The sequence below is a fragment of the Ursus arctos genome, chromosome X (genome assembly GCF_023065955.2).
Source record: "Ursus arctos isolate Adak ecotype North America chromosome X, UrsArc2.0, whole genome shotgun sequence".
Lineage (NCBI taxonomy): Eukaryota > Metazoa > Chordata > Mammalia > Carnivora > Ursidae > Ursus > Ursus arctos.
The window spans coordinates 39051904-39073305 of NC_079873.1; the positions used below are offsets into that span (position 1 = coordinate 39051904).

General features: G+C 45.7%; 1 protein-coding gene across 3 annotated transcripts in view; it reads right to left on the reverse strand.

The window, feature by feature from the left end:
- The window catches only part of SLC9A7 (solute carrier family 9 member A7), a 132532-nt gene that overhangs the window by 14756 nt on the left and 96374 nt on the right, over nt 1-21402 (reverse strand). Inside the window, exons 13-15 of one of the 3 annotated variants that reach the window (XM_026513463.4) lie at nt 16470-16529; nt 12127-12190; nt 3146-3228 (exon numbers count right to left, since the gene is read on the reverse strand). In XM_026513463.4, the coding sequence (XP_026369248.1) occupies nt 3146-3228; nt 12127-12190; nt 16470-16529 (207 nt within the window). Of the gene's footprint in view, nt 1-3145; nt 3229-12126; nt 12191-16469; nt 16530-18975; nt 19138-21402 lie in introns of those variants that run through there. The other 2 variants (XM_057311071.1, XM_026513465.4) reach the window with 2 other exon arrangements.

Consider the following 21402-nt stretch of genomic DNA (forward strand, 5'->3'; position numbering starts at 1 on the left):
CTGAAAGTTTGTACTCTTTGACCAACATCTCTCCATTTCCTCCACTCCCCAGCTCCTGGCAACGACCATTCTATGCTCTTTTTTAAAAAAATTTTATTTATTTGATGGAGAGACAGCCAGCGAGAGAAGGAACACAAGCAGGGGGAGTGGGAGAGGAAGAAGCAGGCTCCCAGCGAAGAAGCCTGACGTGGGGCTCGATCCCGGAGTGCCGGGATCACGCCCTGAGCCGAAGGCAGATGCCTAACGACTGCACTACCCAGGCGCCCCCCATTCTATGCTCTTTTACTGAGTTTGACTTTTCTAGATTCCACCCGTAAGTAAGATCACACAGTATTTTTCTTCCCGTGCTTGGCTTATTTCATAGCATAATGTCTTCCAGGTTCAACCACGTTGTCCCAAATGGATAAATTTCCTTCATTTTTAAGGCTGAATAATATTCCACTATATATACACGCACGCACACACGTCTTCTTTACCCATTTATGCACTAATGGACACTTAGGTTAGTTCCCTATCTTCGTTACTGAGAATAATGCTGCTATGAACATGGGAGCATAGAGATCTCTTTAAGATAGTGATGATATCTCCTTTGGATATCTACCCAGAGGTGGGATTGCTGGATCATATGGTAGATCTATTTTTAATATTTTGAGGAAAATATTTTCTCCCATCCTGCAGGTTGTCTTCTCATGTTGTTGATGGTTTCCTTTGCTGTGCGGAAATTTTTCAGTTTGATGTAGGCCCATTTGTTTATTTTTACTTTTGTTGCCTGTACTTGTAGTGTCAAATCCAAAAACTTATTGCTAAGACCAATGTCAGGAGCTTTCCCCCTATGTTTTCTTCTAGGAGTTTTATGGTTTCGGGTCTTGCATTTAGGTCTTTAATCCATTTTGACTTTTGTGAGTGGTGTAAGACGAGTTCCAGTTGAAGATGAGTTGACTGAATATGTGAGGGTATATTTGTGGGCTCTGTGTTCTATTCCGCTGGTCTGTGTATCTTTTTACTGCTACTACCGTACTATTTTGATTACTATGCCTTTGTAATATATTTTGAAATCAGGAAGTGTGATGCCTCCAGCTCTGTTCTTTTTGCTCATGATGCTTTAGCTCTTCAGGGCATTTTGTGGTTCCATACAAATTTTACAATCATTTTTATTTTATTTAAAAAACACCATTAGAATTTTTATAGAGATGCACTGAATCTGTAGATTGCTTTGGGTAATATGGGAATTTTAACAATATTAAGTCTTCCAATCCATGAACACAGATAGCTTTCCATTTATTTGTGTCTTCTTCAACCTCTTTCATCAGTGTTTTTTAGTTTTCAGTGCATAGTTCTTCACCTACTTGGTTAAATTTATTCCTAAGTATTTTATTGTTTTTGATGGTATCATAATGGAATTATTTTCTTTTTTTTTTTAAGATTTTATTTATTTATTTGAGAGAGAGAGAGAGACAGCGTGTGAGCAGTGGGGAGGAGGCAGAGGGAGAGGGAGAAGCAGGCTCTCTGCTGAGCAGGGAGCCTGACGTGGGGCTCAATCCCAGGACCCTGAGATCATGACCTGAGCCAAAGGCAGACGCTTAACCAACTGAGCCACCCAGGCACCCTGAGATTGTTTTCTTTTCTTTTTTTTTTTTTTTTAAAGATTTATTTATTTATTTATTTGACAGAGATAGAGACAGCCAATGAGAGAGGGAACACAAGCAGGAGGAGTGGGAGAGGAAGAAGCAGGCTCATAGAGGAGGAGCCTGACGTGGGGCTTGAACCCGGAACGCCGGGATCACGCCCTGAGCCGAAGGCAGACGCTTTTAACCGCTGTGCCACCCAGGCGCCCCCTTGAGATTGTTTTCTTAATATCTTTTTCAGATAGTTCATTGTTAGCATATAAAAATGCAACTGGTTTTTGCATGTTGACTTTATATACTCTGACTTTACTGAATTTATTAGTTTTAAGAGTTTTTTGGTAGAGTCTTTAGGGGTTTCTATATATAAGATCATGTCATCTGTGGGGGCGCCTGGGTGGTTCAGTTGGTTAAGCATCTGACTCTTAGTTTCAACTCAGGTCATAATCTCATGGGTCCTGAGATCAAGCCCTGCGTCAGGCTCCATGCTCAGCAGGGAGTCTGCTTGAGATTCTCTCTCTCCTCTCCCTCTGCCCCTCCCCGCCCCTGCGTACTCTCTCCCTCTCTAATAAATAAATCTTTTTTAAAAAGATCATGTCATCTCCAGAGACAATTTTAATTTTAATTTAATCTGCAGAGGCCATTTTAATTCTTCCCTTCTGATTTGGAGAATCAAATTTCTTTTTCTTGCCTAGAGGGAAGGAAGGCTCTGTCTGGCTAGGACTTCCAATACTCTATTGAATAGAAGTAGCAAGAGTGGGCCTCCTTCCAGATCTTAGAGGAAAAGCTTTCAGCTTTTTGTCATTGAGTATGGTGTTGACTGTGGGCTTGTCACACATGGCCTTTATTATGTTGACATACATTCCATGTATACTGAATTTGTTTAGAGGTTTTTTTTTTTATCATGAAAGGATGTTGGATTTTGTCAAATGTATCTTACACTTCAATAAAATTCTTAACATTTTAAAAGTTTCTAAACTTTGTACTACCTACCCATTTGATCACTATGTCAACTTAAATTATGGAAGTTTAACTTTGGGATTTTTAATTTTCACCAGAGAACAGGTGGCTTTACCAGAACAGAGTCTGCCCTGCAAGTGGCCCAGTTAAGGCACGGATCAGACTTTTCCAGTCTCCGTTCGGCCAATAGGAATTATCTTCCCCATGTGGATTAACTGCCCAAATTCTACTACCCTTCCTGACCACAGTATGGTTCGCTGTGTAGTTTTAACTAATTCACCTACACAGGCTTATTTCCCTCAGACTTAAAGTTCCGAAGAGCCACATGAGTCTGCCAGGCTGTGGGCTGGCTACCTTAATGATTACAAACACCCATCTTGGCCAGAGAGATGTTCTCCAGGACGAGCTGTGGTCGAATGATCATTGCATGTGGCCCAAGAGAGGACTGACTCTACCTGTACCAAGCACATGTCTTCCTCACTCATCAGAAGTCATTCACAGACAACAAGAGAATTTCATCATCGATGCTTTCACAAATACAGGGAAGCCACCGAAAAGGATACTTGTGGTCAAAGCTGTACCACAGCCTGAACAGCCACGCACTCTCCTGCTTTGTCCGGTTTCCTCTGGCAGAATCTGGACCATCCTAGGAACAAACAACGAGACAGATGCTTAGTTGCAGAAAAGGGATTGAAATGGGGGTGCATGTGGGGGGTGGGGGAAGCTTCTTTTTTAACCATAACTTTTAGAGATTTTGAGCTCAGAGTCAAACATCCTGTATCCCCAAAGTTTCCAAAATACCGGGCAGTAATACCTTGAAAGAAACTGAATAAATCCAAAAGGCAGACAAGTCAACCCCCAAAGTAAAAAGGCGCGGTTATGTCTGTGGGCAGATCAGCTCACGGCAGTAGCAAGTTTCTTTTGGCATTCTTACTGTAATTTTCCTCATGGTGCCTTCTAGCGGATTGATTACGTTAACATAGTGTAGACCCTAACGGGCCCACACTGGTCTACAGGGAATATTAAAGAAAGCTTCTATAAAACCAGCTTTCCACACCTCCGCAAAGCTGGCCTGGGGAAGTCACGCTGGGTCGCTCCCTGACGGGTCAGCCTGGGGCCTTGGCGGTCCTCACTGAGGCGTCTACATTGCCTTCCAGGTTGTGCAGTAACTTGTTGCCCTGACAGCTTTAGGAAGGTGGGGGCAGTGAGCAAGGGAAATGGGGCCAGAACTAGTATTTCTATCATTTTAAAGATTATTTATTTATTTGAGAGAGAGAGAGAGCACACGACCAGGAGGGGGAGAGGGAGAGAGAGACTCTCGGGCAGACTCCGTGCTGAGCGTGGAGCCCGACATGGGGCTCGATCTCCTGACCCCGAGATCAGGACCTGAGCTGAAATTAAGAGTCAGCTGCTCAGCCGACAGCACCACCCAGGGGTCCCGCAATTCTTTTTTTCTCAGCTGCCCTCAAGTGGTTACTCCTCTCATTCCTTTCCAACTCAAACGGCCTCCGTCATTTAATTCGCAAAATGACTTGCAAAATCACTCATTTGAGGCTTGGGCCATCTGCTCGGTGCAGCTATTAGAAGCAGCACAATTACTGTGGACAAGCGGACTGGCTGTGGCAACCGGAGGGCACCGCTGGAGTTCTGTGTCGCTGGACGACCCGCTCTGAAAGTACACACTGCTTGGAAGCGCGGCCACTTTCGCTGTCACCCCCTTGAATGTTACAGGGAGAGGCAATTCTGCGGGCGAGGTGTCGCTGGCAAGAGCCAAACGCAAGATGGGCCACGACTCCAAGTAGCTCCACGTGGCAGCAGGTGTGAGCTCCACCTGTGACTGAGATAGTGCGCGGCAGAGATCTCTGAGAAGGGAGAGCGCAGGGCCAAGGAAAGGGAGGGAAATTAGCGGCACTATTTAAATTTCTGATGTTTCCAATAACAAAGGTTATTTTTACAAACAGAGTCCCTAGGGTATCTGAAGAATGTTTAGGGACACATGTGGAAATGGCTTGGTTAAATGGGCCCTTCTGGGGAAGAGGAAATAAAAAAAAAGAGAGAGACAGAGAGAGAGAGAGAGAAAGTTCCCAGAGACCAACTGTATTTCACATTTTTATAAACTGTCTGGAAGAAAAAGGGCACAGAAATGTCTCCATTTGCAGATCACGATCATTCCTTCGGGCAATTAATTGCTGGCCTAATGACAACTCGAGGGAGCTTTCAGAATGCCCCTTGACTGAGTGGAAAAGTGGTGGATGACCATTCTGAGGGGCAAATATCTTCATGGAAAAATTAAATGCTTCTTTATAAAGTGGTAGGCTCTAAGCTCGTGGCTCTAAGTGCCTGGAGAATCTTACTGAAGAAGAAACTGACACGGTGACTTTCCTCATCAGGAAGGACACTATAAGCCATCAGGCACAAGCCAAGTCCCCCCATGTCAAGTGCATCCGCTTCTCCCCTAACACAGCAATAAAAACGACAAATGCCGATTCTGTCACCCTAATCTCTGCCAAACCACATGGGATATCATCACCTGGAACACTTTAGTTCCCACCACCTCACCTCTACGAAGCTACAGGAGACTTTAATAAGCCCCAGGAAGGACCATTAAAATGAGGAAAGCCAAGGAAACGTTTCTTTTCTGAAGGCAAACTAACAAAAGGTCTTCACGGGCGACAGAGAGCTACGCCTGCAGTCCACAAGTAAGATAAAGGGACCTCAGAAAGGTAAGAAATGAAAAGACAGCCCCGAAAGGTTACCAGGGGTAAATTCTGAGCAAATAAAAAGTGCAGCTTCATAACAGGGGTGTTAAACAACTTCTTATTCTAAGAGATGGTGCCAGAAGCATGACTAGGTACAGGAAGAACGTAGATAAATCCACATACGGTGGCCTTGGAGAAATCAGGGTGTGTCTGTGGAATGGGACTAATTTTTTAAGCTGACCTGGAAGACAACCAATAGCTGCTCGGCGACGGGATCTGGGGGTCCCCGTCCTGCTCCAAGCAGTCTAGGGCTGAGCAGGGGTCAGTGCGGGTGCAGGCAGATCCTACAATATGGAGCCCCCTTTCCAACTTGCATGTGCAGACCCTTGGATTTCCATTCATGTGCTGCCCACAGAAAAGATGGGGACCCACTCCCCCAAACCTGCATTCCCACAGGAGGGTTTACACCCCATGTCTTTAGCTCAGGCAGCTTTTAGAATGTGGAGCATCCTTTCAGATGGTCACCTTCTCCCACCTACAGCACTTACCTGGCCAATCCCTATTCGTTTTTCAAGGCTGGGTACAAGGTTGGCTTCTCTGAGAAATGTTTCAAAGGCAACAGAGCACGCCAAGAGGTATAGGTATGAACATCACAGGCTTTCTTAACAAGCTATGTGGGTCCAGATCCTAGCTCTACTCCTGGCTGTGCCATGGTCTTGCTGTATGACTCTGGGCAAGTTTAAATTGAGATGTAACTGACATATAACATTGTGTCAGTTTACAGGGTAGGATGTGTTGGTTTGATACATTTCTCTGTTGTGGTTCCATTACCATGTTAGCGTGAGCAACCATCTGTATCCCTTCACATAATTCTCTCTCTCTCTTTTTTTTTTTTTTTTGGTGAGAACAGTTAAGACCTATTCTCTCACCAACTTCGTAGTTTATAATAGAGTACTGTTGACTATATTGATTATGGTGTGCATTAGATCTCTAGAACTTATTTATCTATTAGCTGCAGGTCTGTATCCTTAAACATCTCCCCATCTCCCCCACCCCCCAGCTCCTGGTAACCCCCATTCTACTCTCTCTTTTTATGAGTAACACAAGGGATTTTTAAACCTTTTGTTGACATTATTAATAGAGAAGCCCCTTTAAGAAAATATCACCGACTCTCCTCATCCCCATTTTTTTAAGGAAGTAACAGTGAGTGTATATTTTTATGCATTCATTAAACACCTACTGTGTGCCTGGCACCATGCTGGGTGCCAGAAGCACAAAGAGGAATGAGACTAGCACTTGCCCCTCAAGGAGCACATTTCTAGAGGGGAAGACACACAGACAGATACGTATACGAGGACAAATCTGATGAATACAAAAAAAAGCAGAATAAGAACTGAGGACTGAGAAAAGATCCTATTTTTGAAATATTTTTTCTAGAACTAATAAATAATGCATTCTGGGCAGAGTTACATTTCATTCCATTCTTATTGTTAAAAGATACAAATTTTCAAAGTTTAGGTCATTATAGTAATGAGAACAGCTTATGGTTTTTTTCAGACATGGAGCAGAATACTTCCCCTCCCCCCCACCACAAAGATTTCTATGTCCTAATCCCAGGAGCCTGTATGTTATGTTACATGGCCAAAGGCGTTTTGTAGATGGACTTAAGGTTTTCCAGGGGGCCCGATGCAAGCACACAGGCCCTTAAAAGTAGACAAGGAGGGCAAAAGAGTCAGAGAGTTGCAGTGGAAGAAGAGGCAGGAAAGATACAAAGTGTGACAGGGACTCGCCCTACTATTGCCGACTTTGAAGATGGGGCGGGGTGGGGGGAGGGCATGAACCAGGAAATGCAGGTGCTTCTAGGACTGGAGCTTGACCCTGGGCCAACGGTCAGCAAGGAAATAGGAGTTTAGTCCTACAACCACATAACTGAATTCTACCCAACAACCAGAATGAGCCTGGCAATGGGTTCTCCCCCAGAGCCCAACCCCACTGACACCTTGATTTTGGCCTTGAAACAGAGGAACCGGCAGAGCCCACCAAACTTTTAACCTAAAGAATATAAGATTGGTGTCTTAAGCCACCGAGTCTGTGGGAATTTGTTATGGCGGCCCTAGAAATCTAAAGCAGAGCAAAAGAGCAAATTAGTGATGTGACCCAATTTGTGCCTTTTTCTTGTCCCTGGGATGGGTGGCACCAACGACTCTCACAAGGGAGGAATAGCAGGTTTTAAAAACAGGGAATCAAGAGCTCCACAATGCCTACTCCGGGGGTTTTCAAATTGTGAATGGGCACACGACCCTCCTGGGAACCCCATTAAAATGCGGGTTCAGAGTCAGTGGGTCTAGGTGGGGCCTGACAGTCTGCATTTTTAGAAGCTCTCTGGTAATGCCCAGGCTGCTGGTCCGTGGGGACACTCGGAGCGGCAAGGACAGATCTGCTGATTTCACTTCTGGCACTCTCCGCCCTTACCCATCCCCTTCATCACACTGTCACCACACCCTTAAGGATGGAGGTTCAGGTGCCTTGTTCACAGATGTATCCCCAGGGCCTGAACGATTGTCCGAAATATAACAGGTGCTCAGTAAGTATTTGTCAAATGAATGAATAAATTAATGTGAATGTGGAAATTCTAAGGAAAAAAAAGAAGAAGAGCCAAAAAAGTCAGGGACCAAGTGCTGGGGGGGGGGGGATCAGAAGAACAAAAAAGAAAAGGGTAGTGGGGGTGGGCAAAGAGGAGGAATTTGAGAAAAGCCCCTTCAGCAACTGTTTGAAGTCAAAGATTTAAATGACTGGGTATCAGATTTCAGTCTGGAGGAAAACTGGGGAAGGACCCAGAAAGTTTCATGTCAAGGCAACTATGAACAGCTGATTTTCTGTGTGTGTGTGCGCGCGCACACACACACACACACATAACACAAGCCCAGTGGTGTCCTTTTCTCCACATGCCACTAATATTCTGCTTGTGACCCTGTCCTGCTGAGTTGATAAAGCCAGGATAAATTTGGATTCGTGCTCCTAGCTACTCAGAAGCAGCCGTATCAATGAGTGCTCTTCTTGTGGAAGGAAGTGAATGATGTCTCCGTCTGGCATGAAAAGGTCCCCCTTGAATGGGGTGGGAGGCCACCCCCAAGCCCAGGCAGCTTGCCTCCAGCTGGGCTTGTTTTTGTTTTGGTTGCAAAGTCACCAAGACCTCTGGAGAAACAAAGCAACTGAGTTTTTTGTTTTGTTTTGTTCTAATGAGTCAAACTTGCCAGGGAAGTGAAGCTGAGTCTGCCCACAATATTCTTATGCTTCCCTCACAGAAAGCCAGAAGTTCTAGCCAAATGCTCCTTTCCTTCTCCCACATGAGCTAATATTCTGTAGCTCTTAGCCATAACTCTTGGGCTTCTAGAACCAGTGAGGAAAATCATGCTGTCCTAAGAAATTCATTCCCATCAAATGTCACTTTCCTGTTTGTTTTTAGGGAGCTCAGTTAGAAAATGAGGTAAAGAGAACTGCCCTTTCTTTTCTGATGGGGAACAAACATCTGGACTTTCCCCATTTATGATTTCAGTTTCATGACATCACTGAGCGTGTGACCTGGATCCATTTCAGGGAAAACTGCAAGAACCCAGGATTTTACCCAAAAATGAGAAGCCCATTTATTTCTCTGTTTTATTATTGCTCATGACCACTGAGTGCTCCCAGCCCTGCTGTTAGTGGCTCACTGGACCGAGAAGGTCAGGCCAGGAGGACTGAGAGAGTAAGGCCCTTTAAGTACAAGGGCATGAATCTTTTTTAAGAAGGTGCCCTGAGAAACCAAGCTTAAAGGTCACCTTCCTCCGCCCCCAGTCTGACAGCAATCTTGAAAGACTTTCACAATGCCAGTGGAACTGGTTCCGAGGGCCCTCTGCATGACTGTGTGTGAGGCTTGGAAGGGGGGGGTTAAGGGGAAGCCGTGACAGCTCCTGGCTAAGGCCGGCCACCGGGTGCCACTGGGAGTGCGGCAGAAGTCACCACCAGCTGCCCACTCACTACTGGCCCAAAGGGCCCTCCAGGGAGCCATGAGGGACACTGATGGGCCCTCCAGGCCCACCTAGGGAGGTTTCAGAAACTTGTCTCGTCTGGGGCAGGGAGCACTGTTTTAGCTGTCACTGCACAGACGAAATGCACTGCCCGAACGCTTAGCACTCAGGACCCACTGCTTTCTCAAACATTTCCATGGAACAGTGACAGCAAGCTTGTGACTGAGTCTAGTGACAAGCCCAGTGCCTCCATGTGAAGTTCTTATGAGATGGATGGTGAGTTCGGCTACAGGAAAGCGACCAAACCATTTCATGCTTTTCCTTTTCCAGGTGCTTAAATCCAGAGGCAGGAGCAATTAAAAACCAACAAACCCACACACCAACAAACCAACAGCAAAGGGGCTGGGGGTGATTGACTGGTCTGGAACTGACAAGATGTAATCCGTCCAAACCCTGGCTATCCAGCTGGAATTAGCCAGTTTTTCTTACAAAATTCATCTGGACCAGCTGCGGTCCCAGGAGGAAGCTTTGGAGTAGGGCAGGCGTATCCTACCAGAGCCCTTCTTTTCCTTCCAGTGAAATAAAGACACTTCACTCAGGTTTTCTCAGGGTGAGTTTCAAGATCTCCCTGTTAGACTCTAAATTAGCTTCCAGGTGCACAATTCCCGAACCCCTGGTTTCTAAACTCCTTACTTCAAGCCAGAGTCCAATGGCAACTTTTCAAAAAGAATTTCTCATGGAAACCACAGGTTCCCAACACAGTGGCCGCTTCTAATATAATCTCAAAGGTCTTCCGGGGCACCATTATTACTGTGTTAATATTTTATTTTTCAGTAATCTCTACACCCAACATGGGGCCCGAACACACAACCCCATGATCAAGAGTTGTGGGCTCTTTGACTGAGCCGGCCGGGCGCCCCTCTGGAGCACCATGAAAGTGGGCATCCTGTCATCTCAATGAAGCTCATTGAAAACTCTTCCTAAAATGTCCTGCTCTTTCCGAGGTTGCGGCTTTGTGTCCCTTACAGGGCATTACCACCAACAAGTAACCACAGTCAAAGAGAAAGAAATCAGGAAAAGCCGTAGTGGCACTCCCTGGCCCCGCTCAGCCTCACCGTTCTCGACACTTGCTCAATCTGATTCGGGGGCTAGAGTGATCTAGAAGGTCCTCTGGCATCTGAAATATGTAGACTGGATTTAGGACGGAGTGCGATTCAAAGCTGACTGGAGAAAAAGAAACACCCGACACAGTCTCCCGGAGGACACGTGCGTGCGGTCAGCAAGGCTTTCCACCGCGCTGTCGCTTGTCCTGTTGCCCTGTCCACCCGTCAGATACCTATCGAGCCCCCCCAGCTGTCAGGCACTGTGCTCAGCACTGGGGAGGCCATCCTGCACAAAAGAGTTCTTCACTCCTGAGGCCCCATTACTAACATTCTGGTTCCGGACTTCTGCTCTTAGCATAACCCCTGTCTCTCCCACCCTGCCTGTCCAGGAAATGCCGGCCTCGGGAAGGAGCAAACCTGGGAACATAGCAAGGGTCAGGTGGCAGCTCAAACTCATGTCTGCCGCTTCATTCGTGCTCTTCCCATAATGAGGTTATGGTCTCTCTGTCCTCCTGTTGGATCTGGCTGGCTAGGGCAATTCGGTGTGACCACCAGCAAATCACAGAGGCGATGCCCTGAGACTTTCAAGGCCAGGCCAGAGAAGGCGACGCAGCTTCCGCCTTCTTGCTGCGGTGCTGGCTTTGGGGACCCTGAGTCATCCGGAAAGAAGTCCAACGCCCCCAGGCCACATGGAGGAGCCCTGCATGGGCATTCCAGTTGGCTGTCTTGTCTTTGGGTCCTCCCGGCCCAGGTGCCAGACATATGAGCGAAGGAGTCTTTGGACGATGCCAGCCCCCAGCTTTCTGCTCGGAGCAAAGGCAAGCTGCCCCTATTATGCCCTTTCCAAATTCCTGACCTAGAGGATCCGTGAGTGAAAGAAACTGTTGCTCACTTTCCTCTGTTTGGTGCCGTTTGTGCAGCAACAGGAACGGGAACAGATGGCAAAACCGCAGGCCGCAGCGCTCCTCTCTGCCCCGCGGACTCCGTTAAGATTGTCCACAGCAGTGGGGACTCTTCCCCACGTGTCACGCTTGATGTTGCCACGGGGCTCCTCTGATCACAGCCTCTAGAGCTTCCCTCCCCAGCACTCTGGTCCAGGCTGTCACTGCTGCCACCACCCTGCCTAAGCCCTCACAGTGTGCCTTGCAGTGACCTTCAGCCCTTGGGGGTGGGGGTGGGGACAGGAGTGGGGGTGGGGACCCCTGCTCCACCATTCCTGAGCTTGAGGGGGACTCGGCCCTAGAGGATCGCAGGCCCTGGAGGGATGGGAGGGCCTGTAATCAGCCACGTCCTTCCTCTCTTCCTCAGACTTCTCTGGGCCAGAGAGACCCCCATCTCTCTCCTTCCCCTGCTTGGGCACCGCTGACAGACTCTGACCCAGTGACAGTGAGCCAGTCACCAACGTATCCAGTCTATCCATCCCTGGAAGGCAGGCGGTCATTCTTCCTGGCCAGCCTGACCCCTTAATATGTTGTTTTAAGAACGTTGACTCTGGGGTCAAACCCCGGCTTTGCCACTTTCTAACCCTTTGACCGTACGTGACTCACCTGAGACTCTCAAACATCAGCTTCTAAATCTGTCAAATGGGGATAACAGTACCTACCTCATAAGGTTGTTGTCAAGCTCACGGTGAGGGAATCCACGTAAAGATGCCTGGCCTATAGTAAGTGCTCGGTACATTTTAGCTCTTTTTTAACGGTGTCTTCCCCTGGAAGAAGCATCTCTTGTGACTTACCCCTTGTAAGACTTGAAAGCTGTCATTGTTGGGTGGTGGGTCTTGATCTGGGTCCACACCAACTCTGTAAGCCACCAGGGAGAAAGACAAGGAGAACAATGGAGAGTATTAGCTTGGACCATGGCAGCCACGCTGGCTGAAAGTAGCCAAGAGGCTGACCATCTTCCGGAAGCGGAAGGAATAGTTAGCTAGAAGAAGAGGAAGGCTGTCATGCAAAAGTCGTGAGAAAGAGGTCATGTTCCATGTCACCTCCCGGGGGGCAGGAGAGGCAAGTGGCACTGTGTGCTTACACCTTATGTAAGGCCGCTGGGGAACGGCGCCGGCTGGCAACTGTCCCTCTGCCTTCCTGCGCCAGGAGGTCCCAGTTAGCCAAACGTGGGTCTTGCTGCCCCACGCCTTTTCCTTTCTGCTGCTTCCTCACGTCTGCCCTGACCTGCTTTTAATTCCCTAAAATTCTGTTCCGCCATTTTTCCTATGTCCAGGGCGGTGCCAGACTTTATAGTGAACACCTGTGTATACCCGCCACCGAGACTCTACCGTTAATATTTTGCTGGAGTTTCTTTGTATCTATCCACTTCTCTATCATCCATCTTAATTTTTAGATGCATTCAAATAAAGTTGCAGACATCAGTCCACGTCCCCTGAATACCCGAGCACGCATATCATTAACGTTTTATCCTGGTGCCCCCATGTCTTCCCACAGCCGAAGTGACACTTTTAAGATCAACAACTGAAGACAGAAAGAAAAAGCAAAGTGGCAAAATCTACTTACAACAAATCCCATGTTTTTACTAGAGCAGTTGTCCTGGTTTAGTAACACAGCAACTGTTGTTTTGTGCACCTGGTAATTCTTTATCCCTGTACCTTCCTCGCTCTGAGGCGGAGAACTGTGACATTGATCCCAGGGGGGTGGAGGAGAAAAGAAAGAGGCCAGGAGGGGCGCCTGGGTGGCACAGCGGTTAAGCGTCTGCCTTCGGCTCAGGGCGTGATCCCGGCGTTACGGGATCGAGTCCCACATCAGGCTCTTCCGCTAGGAGCCTGCTTCTTCCTCTCCCACTCCCCCTGCTTGTATTCCCTCTCTCGCTGGCTGTCTCTATCTGTCAAATAAATAAATAAAAAATCTTAAAAAAAAAAAAAAGAGGCCAGGAAAATTCTCTGTCTTCCCACGCTCCCTCTAGTGCTGCAAAGAACTATAAACTGAGAACATGATTCCTGGCAGGTCTGACTCGAGCTCGAAGGGAGGTGCCGAATGGCGTCAACCAAGGGTCTTTGCAGTCTGGTACTGGGGTGCCGACTCCAATGAGTGGACAGTGGACTACAAAACCTCATGTGTGTGCACCTTACTTTTCTTCCTCTCCCTCTCTCTTTCCCACCCGTGATGCCCAGGTTATTTCTTGAAAAGAGAGACTAATAGAAAAGGAAAACAGAAGACAACACCGATGTGCCCACCCTCTCAAAGCCAGACTCTACCCTGTCTTAGTGCAGGGTTGTCAAGTACTAACCCAAGCTGTGCGTCCCTGGAAAGAGGCAACCAGGGAGGGAAAGGGAACAGATATCCCGTATGTTGCTGAAGGCAAAGTTTAAACCCAAAAGATGAGTTTATGTATTCAGCAAATATTTATTGAGTATCTATTATGCCAGGTACTGTTCTAGTTAAAATCTAGTGTACCTGACACCAGCTTTCCTCTCTACGGGCCTGGGGTTTGGTAGGATCTTTGTAGGGGTTCGATGGACTTTGCTGTGTGTCTAGGGGCTGCTTCCAGGCTGGCAGTTCTGAGGGTTGGAGGCTTGTCCTCATAACAGGACATTATTTGGGGATCTTTGAACAACAAATCCCACAGAGATTTTCTTGACATGAAATCCATCCAATTCAGGGACCTCTCAGGGCTGCCCCCCCAAAAAGTCACACCAGAGCCTCAATGCACCCAATGCGTCTAATGTACCAAAGTGTTAGAGGAGAGGTCACATATGGAATTCCTAGCTCTTGATTTTGAGCCCTCACTCATTTCAGAGACTCTTAGCACACATTCCCCAGAGAAGAGTCCTCTGTGTGGTCGTTTGGTGAGCATTTGTAAGATCAACAGCTAGGAATCTAACCTTAGGCCCTGTTCCGTGGGTTCTACAGCAGCACAAAGCCCCTTCATGGCAGACTCGTTTACTCAGATGAGCGCCCCAGTGCAGACCCAGAGCGCCCGTTACCCTGGTGTTTCTCGGACAGCCTACTGGCATGCCAGGGGACACAGCAGCCCTCAGCCCAACCACAAGGCCTGGCCAGACCGTGGGGCAGAAGCAATGAGATTATGTGATCTGAAGGGCATGAAGCAAAGTATGGCCAAGAATACAGCAGTCCAGGTCTGCCACTAACGATCTCTCCTTTCTATACTGTGAATTTTGAAATAGGTGTAATTAGCCTTTGTAAATGGCTTCCTTCTTAGCAAAGATGAAAACAAGTTGACTTTACCGTCCGAGATGAAATCAGGAAGACTGTAGGTAGGAGAAAAGGTTAAGGATGCCCTGTATTACAATAATGAAAATAAAACCAAACGTGATAAAAGCTGCCAAACGAAACTTAGCCTCCTCTATTCTTCTAAGTAATCTCTATTAAGAGAAAAAAAAAAAAAAAACCTTGTTTAACAAGACTTAAATTCTGTTCAACAAGAACTGCTTATGAAGACTAGGTTGTGACTATTTTCATCCAAGTTCTGGCAATGACAGTGGAACTCATCTATTTATCTTGGGCCCGTACGGCCAGGCCAGAATTCAACACAACAAAGCCCAAAACACTGAAATAACTTGATACACTCACAAAAGTAGGGCCACCCGAACCTCATCTCAAACTCACAATGTTCAGCATTTTGTCTAGGGGAACTTGAGAATGACTCTAGGTCCACGCTGTCCAGAACTTTCTGCAACTGTCTAGATCGGCGCTGTCCAATGTGCTAGCCACAAGCCACATGTGGCCAGCCACTGAGCAGTTGAAATGCGGCTAATATGACAATTGTTGCTTTTACATTTCATTCAGTTTCACGCCAAGTGAGAAAATAAAGCAATCAAACTAACGTGCTCATTCTGAAATGAAAAAATATAAAAAGAGCACGAATAATTTCTCTTCTGCTATGACAATAAGTACATTCTGATTAGCTGCCATCTAAAACGCCATGAAACCTCAGGAATTTTAGAACTGTTCTACTTTAATCGATAATTTTTCAAAAATGTGAATGGCTGAGGCCCTAAATAATTGCAGGAATATGAGACACACACCTTCATGTAAAACCCTGACCACCAGATCGCAGTCTGAATTCTCCCATGTCCCAAGGGTAATAACTTGTACCTTGCCCGAAGGACCTCCCTTCCTGAAGGTGGGATATTTCAAAAGAAAGGGTTTCCTCTGCAACTTAACTGCTACCTAAAGTGAATGTGTGTGTGTTTTAAACAGAAGAAAACAAGTGTGAAGCTAGGGAACTTTACAGCTTCTGTTCCTTATATACACATCCTTACGGTATACCTGGAGCCTGGTGATAGCGCCGTGTCCGTGCCTGGAGGTGAGCGTCGCTGTCCTTTCCCCCGCCCTCAGAGAGGGACGCGCTTTCCTAGCGGCAAGAGCACAGCTCAAGCCTACTCTGCATGACCTATCTACCAGCACTGAGATTCAGGTCGGGAAGAATGCGTGCTGATAAAGACGCACACAGGACAAAAGAAACATTAAAGTCTTTGTTCTGCTTGCCCCACATCGCCCCCCCTTAAGCATAATCAAACCATAAACTTGGCTGGACACTGAGAACTCGATTGTATTACAAGAGTCTTTATCTGTGTTTGTATCTTCTGACTCACCATAAGGTAGGAGTACGCAATTACATACTTTAAAAACTCCTCAAAGAGCACTGGTACTTCATTCAGATGGTGTAAGTCCTACCCCAGTCATGGCGGACACAGCAAATCCTAATTCTCTTTATGAGTGAAAAGCCTTGTTTACTAGATTATAAACAAGACTTTGTGGACAAAGCATCTGCGGCTCTGAAAACGGACTGCTCTGGACCCTGAGTCAGTGGTCTAAGAGGGGAGACACTTGCCAACTCCGGCTTTGGTGTTGACACACATCGTCCAATATGCGGGGACAGAGAACAGAATCTCAAGAACACCGACACAGCAACCAACCCAGAGACAGGGGGGAAAAGCGTGTTAGACTTGAGCTGACCTCTTGCCCCTTTGCTGAAAGGGGCAGGGGGTTGGCGCACACGGGAAGGAAGAAAGAGACGAAACAGCAGAAAGAGAAACATGTCAGGTTAGAAGGAGGAGGAAAGCCAGGCCCGGTTAATTTGTTTCTGAGGATTTCCTCGTGTCACCTGAAGTACTGCCAGTGGTGCTCGTTCTGGTCCTCTTCGGAGGGCTCCTCGACGCCAACTCTGGGCAGCAGAAGAAGGGAGCGTGAGTGTGACGGGGAGCACAGGGGCCCAGGAGCCCTGGGCACAGGCCCTGGACCATGCCCATCAAGGATTCGGCAGGCTCACGCTGAAGAGAGATCCGTACCCTCTCTTCAACTGTCCCCATTCTCTAAAACCCAGAGAGGCAGAGAGGCTACTACATTTAAATTTAAAGCAACAATGTTAGGAGCTAGGCCCAATGAGGACCCATGGGGAATGAAGGTCAGCCTCTCAAAATATAATGTAAGGAAATCAGAGGAATACGTGCAGCTCACGGAAGATGAATTTATACAATTTTCCAGGAATTCACCTGTTTCCTAAAGCAAGGTACATCCATACGAAAAAAGGAGAACAAAGTTGTTACTAGACACATATTTGAAGTGTCTACACATATTTTGACACGTATTTGACAGAAACAGCAAAAAGCACCATATTGTTGAAAATAGCAACAATACTTAAGAAGACAAAGATGGCCTTTTTTTTTTCCTGACACAAGTAAACCATGTTGTCCACGGGTTCTTGACCTTCAGGAACTTCTAACCCAACTTCCGCTATTCTCTTTCTCTTGCACCTTGGAGTTGACGCGGTCCATTTTCACCTGCTTTAACGATTTCTGGGTTGTATTCAGGGTGCGTTTGAACTTTGCCATCAAACTAAGAGCAGGGTTCCATAATCTTGGCACTGTTGACATTCCAGGCCCTGGCCTCGACCTACAAGATACCAGTAGCACCCCCTTACCCAGCTGAGGCAACCCAAAATATGTCCAGACATTGCCAAATGGCCTCTAGGTGGCAAACTGCCCTCAACCAAGAACAACTGCACTAAATCATGTATCCTCAATTGGGAGTGGTATTGCCCCCGTGAGTGTGAAGATTGGTTCTTGTGAGACAAAAAGTTTTAGATATTACAATGGTTTATAGCCCTCTAAAGTGTGATACTACATAAACGAGTATACAGTAGATCTGCGGTATTAAAATTTCACTGGAAGGTAATGGGGTTACGGGTTACATTTTTGAAGGGCTCCTTTTGGGGGAACAATGATAAGAACAAGGTAGAAAAACACTGTGCTAGACAATGCCCAACTTCTCATGCTACTGATATCCCCTGGAATATGCAAGTGAGAACGAGATATGCTTCTTAACATGGTACTTTAACAAGGGACATGCTCAGAATGTGACTTATACCAGACTCTATATTCTATATTTTACCATACCAGTAAAACATTGTAGCAAATTCCAGAAAAGCAAGCTGGACTCCATTAACATAAGATTCACTGATAATAATAACAGCAATGGTAGCGGTACTGATGCTATGATTAGTAATGATAATTTAACAATATTATATTATATATAATATGCATTATATATAACACTTAAAAGCTAAAAGATACTAAATGCTTACCGTGTGCCAGATGGTACCTTTATTTCTTTTTTCAGATGGTACGTTTAATGAGAGAATTCTTTATCACATTACTTTATCATCACTTTTATTTTATTCTTACACTATTGTCCCCATTCAAACTGGTGAGGAAACTGAGTCGAAGCCGCTAAATAAGTTGCCCAAGGTCACGAAGGTAGAAAATGGTGGAACCAAGACTGCAGCTGAGGCTTTTAGACCCCAGAGCCCCAGTTCTTCACCTCACAGTATCCGCCCTTTTTCTCTTTAAAAGTTTATTTATGTATTTGAGAGGGGGATGAGGGAGGAAGGGGGAGGGGGCAGAAGGAGAGGGAGAGAGAAACCCAAGCAGATTCGTGCTGAGTACGGAGCCTGACACTGGGCTTGACCCCGTGACCTTGAAATCGTGATCCAGGCCAAAACCAAGAGTCAGAGACCCAACCAACTGAGCCACCCAGGTGCCCCAGGATCTACCCTTTGATAACAGGCTGGCGTCCTTAAACTCTTTTAAAATATCCAGTTACGAATGCTATTACATAAAGAGCTCAGGGCTTCTCCTTGCCTCTATTCTTCAAGTTATCTGGCAAAGAGCTTTGCTGTAAATTCTCAGTCTAACAGGATTAGACTGAGCAGCGTGTTCTTCCTTGTCCTTGCGTGTTTGCATGACCGCACGGTGGGCTGTGAAGGCCACCTGTTCAGCTGACTGCCTGGGCATGTGCCATTCCACCCCCACCATCACCACCACCTTCATGTGCGTGTCGCCTGGAGCTGGGGGCAACAAAGAGAAATGTGCTCTGGACACATACAAGGCTCCTCTGCTGAAATTGTCCTGTGGTCATTGTTTTTAATCGCCCAAATTATGTCCTTTGCGAATAACAACACCTGCTCGAGGGACTAAGAAAAATGCGTAGTCTGTGCATTAAGAGAAAACAATCTGAGCGTCTTTGCTATCATGTGTTTAAAATATCAATCACAACATAGCAACTTGAGAGAGATACGCTGGATTTCTGGAAAGCAGTGACCAGGCTTTGGATTTGGGTCACATTCATTTTTATTTCATACACAGACCAGAACTTGGCCGTGGTTAAAAATCACAAGTAACTCCTCATTATTTATGGTGGAACTCGGAATCCCACCCTGGGCTTCTGACTTCTGAGCAGCAACTTGATACCTCATAAGGGCCTCTGTCAGTAGCCTGGAGAAGTAAGGAACAGGTAGGTATTGATTCTACTTAGGTCTCAGAGGTCAAAACACCACACTGAACTTCAGGGGGTTTCTGAAGCAATTTAGAATAAGAACCTGGTTCACATATAAATGATTCATGGTCATGAAGTAACATCAGAAACCACAAGCCAGAAAAACCAGTGAATCTCATTACTTTATTTCTGAGGGAATTTCTTTTCACGAAATCTCTATAAATGTCAGTTTCCATACTTATGTGATCACTGTTGATATATATATCTGGAAAATGTGACACACTAACACCATATGTATTGTTTACCTATTTGCTTCATTATGATGTCTGGGAAGAGCTGGACAGAAAGAAGGAAAGAATAAAGATAGGAGCAGAAATCAATGAGCTAGAAACCAGAAAAACACTATGGAAAATCAGTCAAATAAAAAGCTAGTTCTTTGAAAAGATCAATAAAATTGACAAACCTCTGGCAGGACTGAAAGAAAAAAATAGAGAACATACAAATTACCAATATTAGGAATGAAACAAGGAGTGTCACTATAGATCTCACAGACATCAAAAGAATACTAAGGTAATGCTACAAACAACATAAACATGACAATTTAGGTGAAATGGACCAATTTCACAAACTACCACGATTCACCCAGTATGAAACAGATAATCTTTTTTAAAAGATTTATTTATTTACTTGAGAGAGAGGGAGAAAGCATGCAAGTGGGGGGAGAGGGAGAGAGGGAATCTCAAGCAGACTCCCCACTGAGTGGGGAGCTCAATATGGGCTCGATCCCAGGACCTTGAGACAATGACATGAGCTGAAATCATGAGTTGGATGCTTATTTGACTGAGCCACCTGGGTGCCCCATGAAAGAGATATCTTAACAACCCTATAACTATTAAAGAAATTGCCTTCACAATGTAAAAACTCCTGAAAAAGAAGTCTCCAGGACCAGATGGTTTTACTGGAGAATTCCATTAACCTTTTAAGATGAATTAACACCAATTCTACACAATGTCTTCCAGAAAACAGAAGAGTAGGGAACATGTCCCAGCTCATCTTGTGAGGCCAGATTACTCTGATACCAAAAATAGACAAAGGCAGTACAAAAAAAAAAAAGAAAACCGTAAACCAATATCTCTCCTGAACACAGACCACAAAAATCTTTAACAAAACAATAGCTAATAGAATTCAGCAATATATAAAAAATTTATACACCATAACCAAGGGGGGTTTGTTTTAGGGAAGTAAGGCTTGTTCAATATTTGAAAATTAACTTAGAAAAGGGGGGTGCCTGGGTGGCTCAGTCGGTTAAGTGTCTGACTCCTGATTTCAGCTCAGGTCATGATCTCAGGGTCTCGAGATCGAGTCTTGCATCGGGCTCCATGCTGGGTGTGGAGCCTGCTTGAGATTGTCTCTCCCTCTGCCCCTTCCCCCCACTTATGTATGTGCTCTCTCTCTCTAAAAAAAAGAAAAAGAAAAGAGAATTAATCAATGTAACCCACCATTTTAACAGGCTAAACAAGAAAAATACGATCATATCAATAGATACAGAAAAAGCATTTGATAAAATTCAACACCTGTTTATGATAAAAACAAAAACTCTCAAAAACCTAGCAATAAAAGGAAATTCCCTCAACTTGATGTTGATGAACATGTACAAAACCTTACAGCTAATATTACACTTATCGGTGAAAGACCGAATGCTTTCCCCTTAACACTGGAAACAAGGCTAGGATGTCAGCTCATGTCACTGTTACTCAACATCGTACTGACAGTCCTAGCCAGAGCAGTAAGTCAAGAAAAGGAAATAAAAGGTACACTGGTTGGAAAGGAAGAAGTAAAACTGCCTCTGTTTGCAAATGATATGATGGTCTATGTAGAAAATCCCAAAGAAGTTACAAAACGAAACAAAACCAAACCCTCCTAAAACTAATACATGAGTGCAGCATGGTCACAGGATACGAGATCAACATACAGAAACCAGGGCGCCTGGGTGGCTCAGTCGGTTAAGCATCCAGCTCCTGAGTTCAGCTCAGGTCATGATCTCAGGGTCATGGGATTGAGCCCCGCATCAGGCTCCGTGCTGGGCATAGAGCCTGTTTAAGATTCTCTCTTTCCCTCCCTCTGCCCCCCCCCCCAAATACGAAAACCAACTGTATTTCTATATCCTCACAATGAACACATAGAAACTGAAATTAAAGACAGAATAATATTTGTAACTGCTCAAAAAAGATGAAATACTTCGATATAAATCTAACAAACCATGT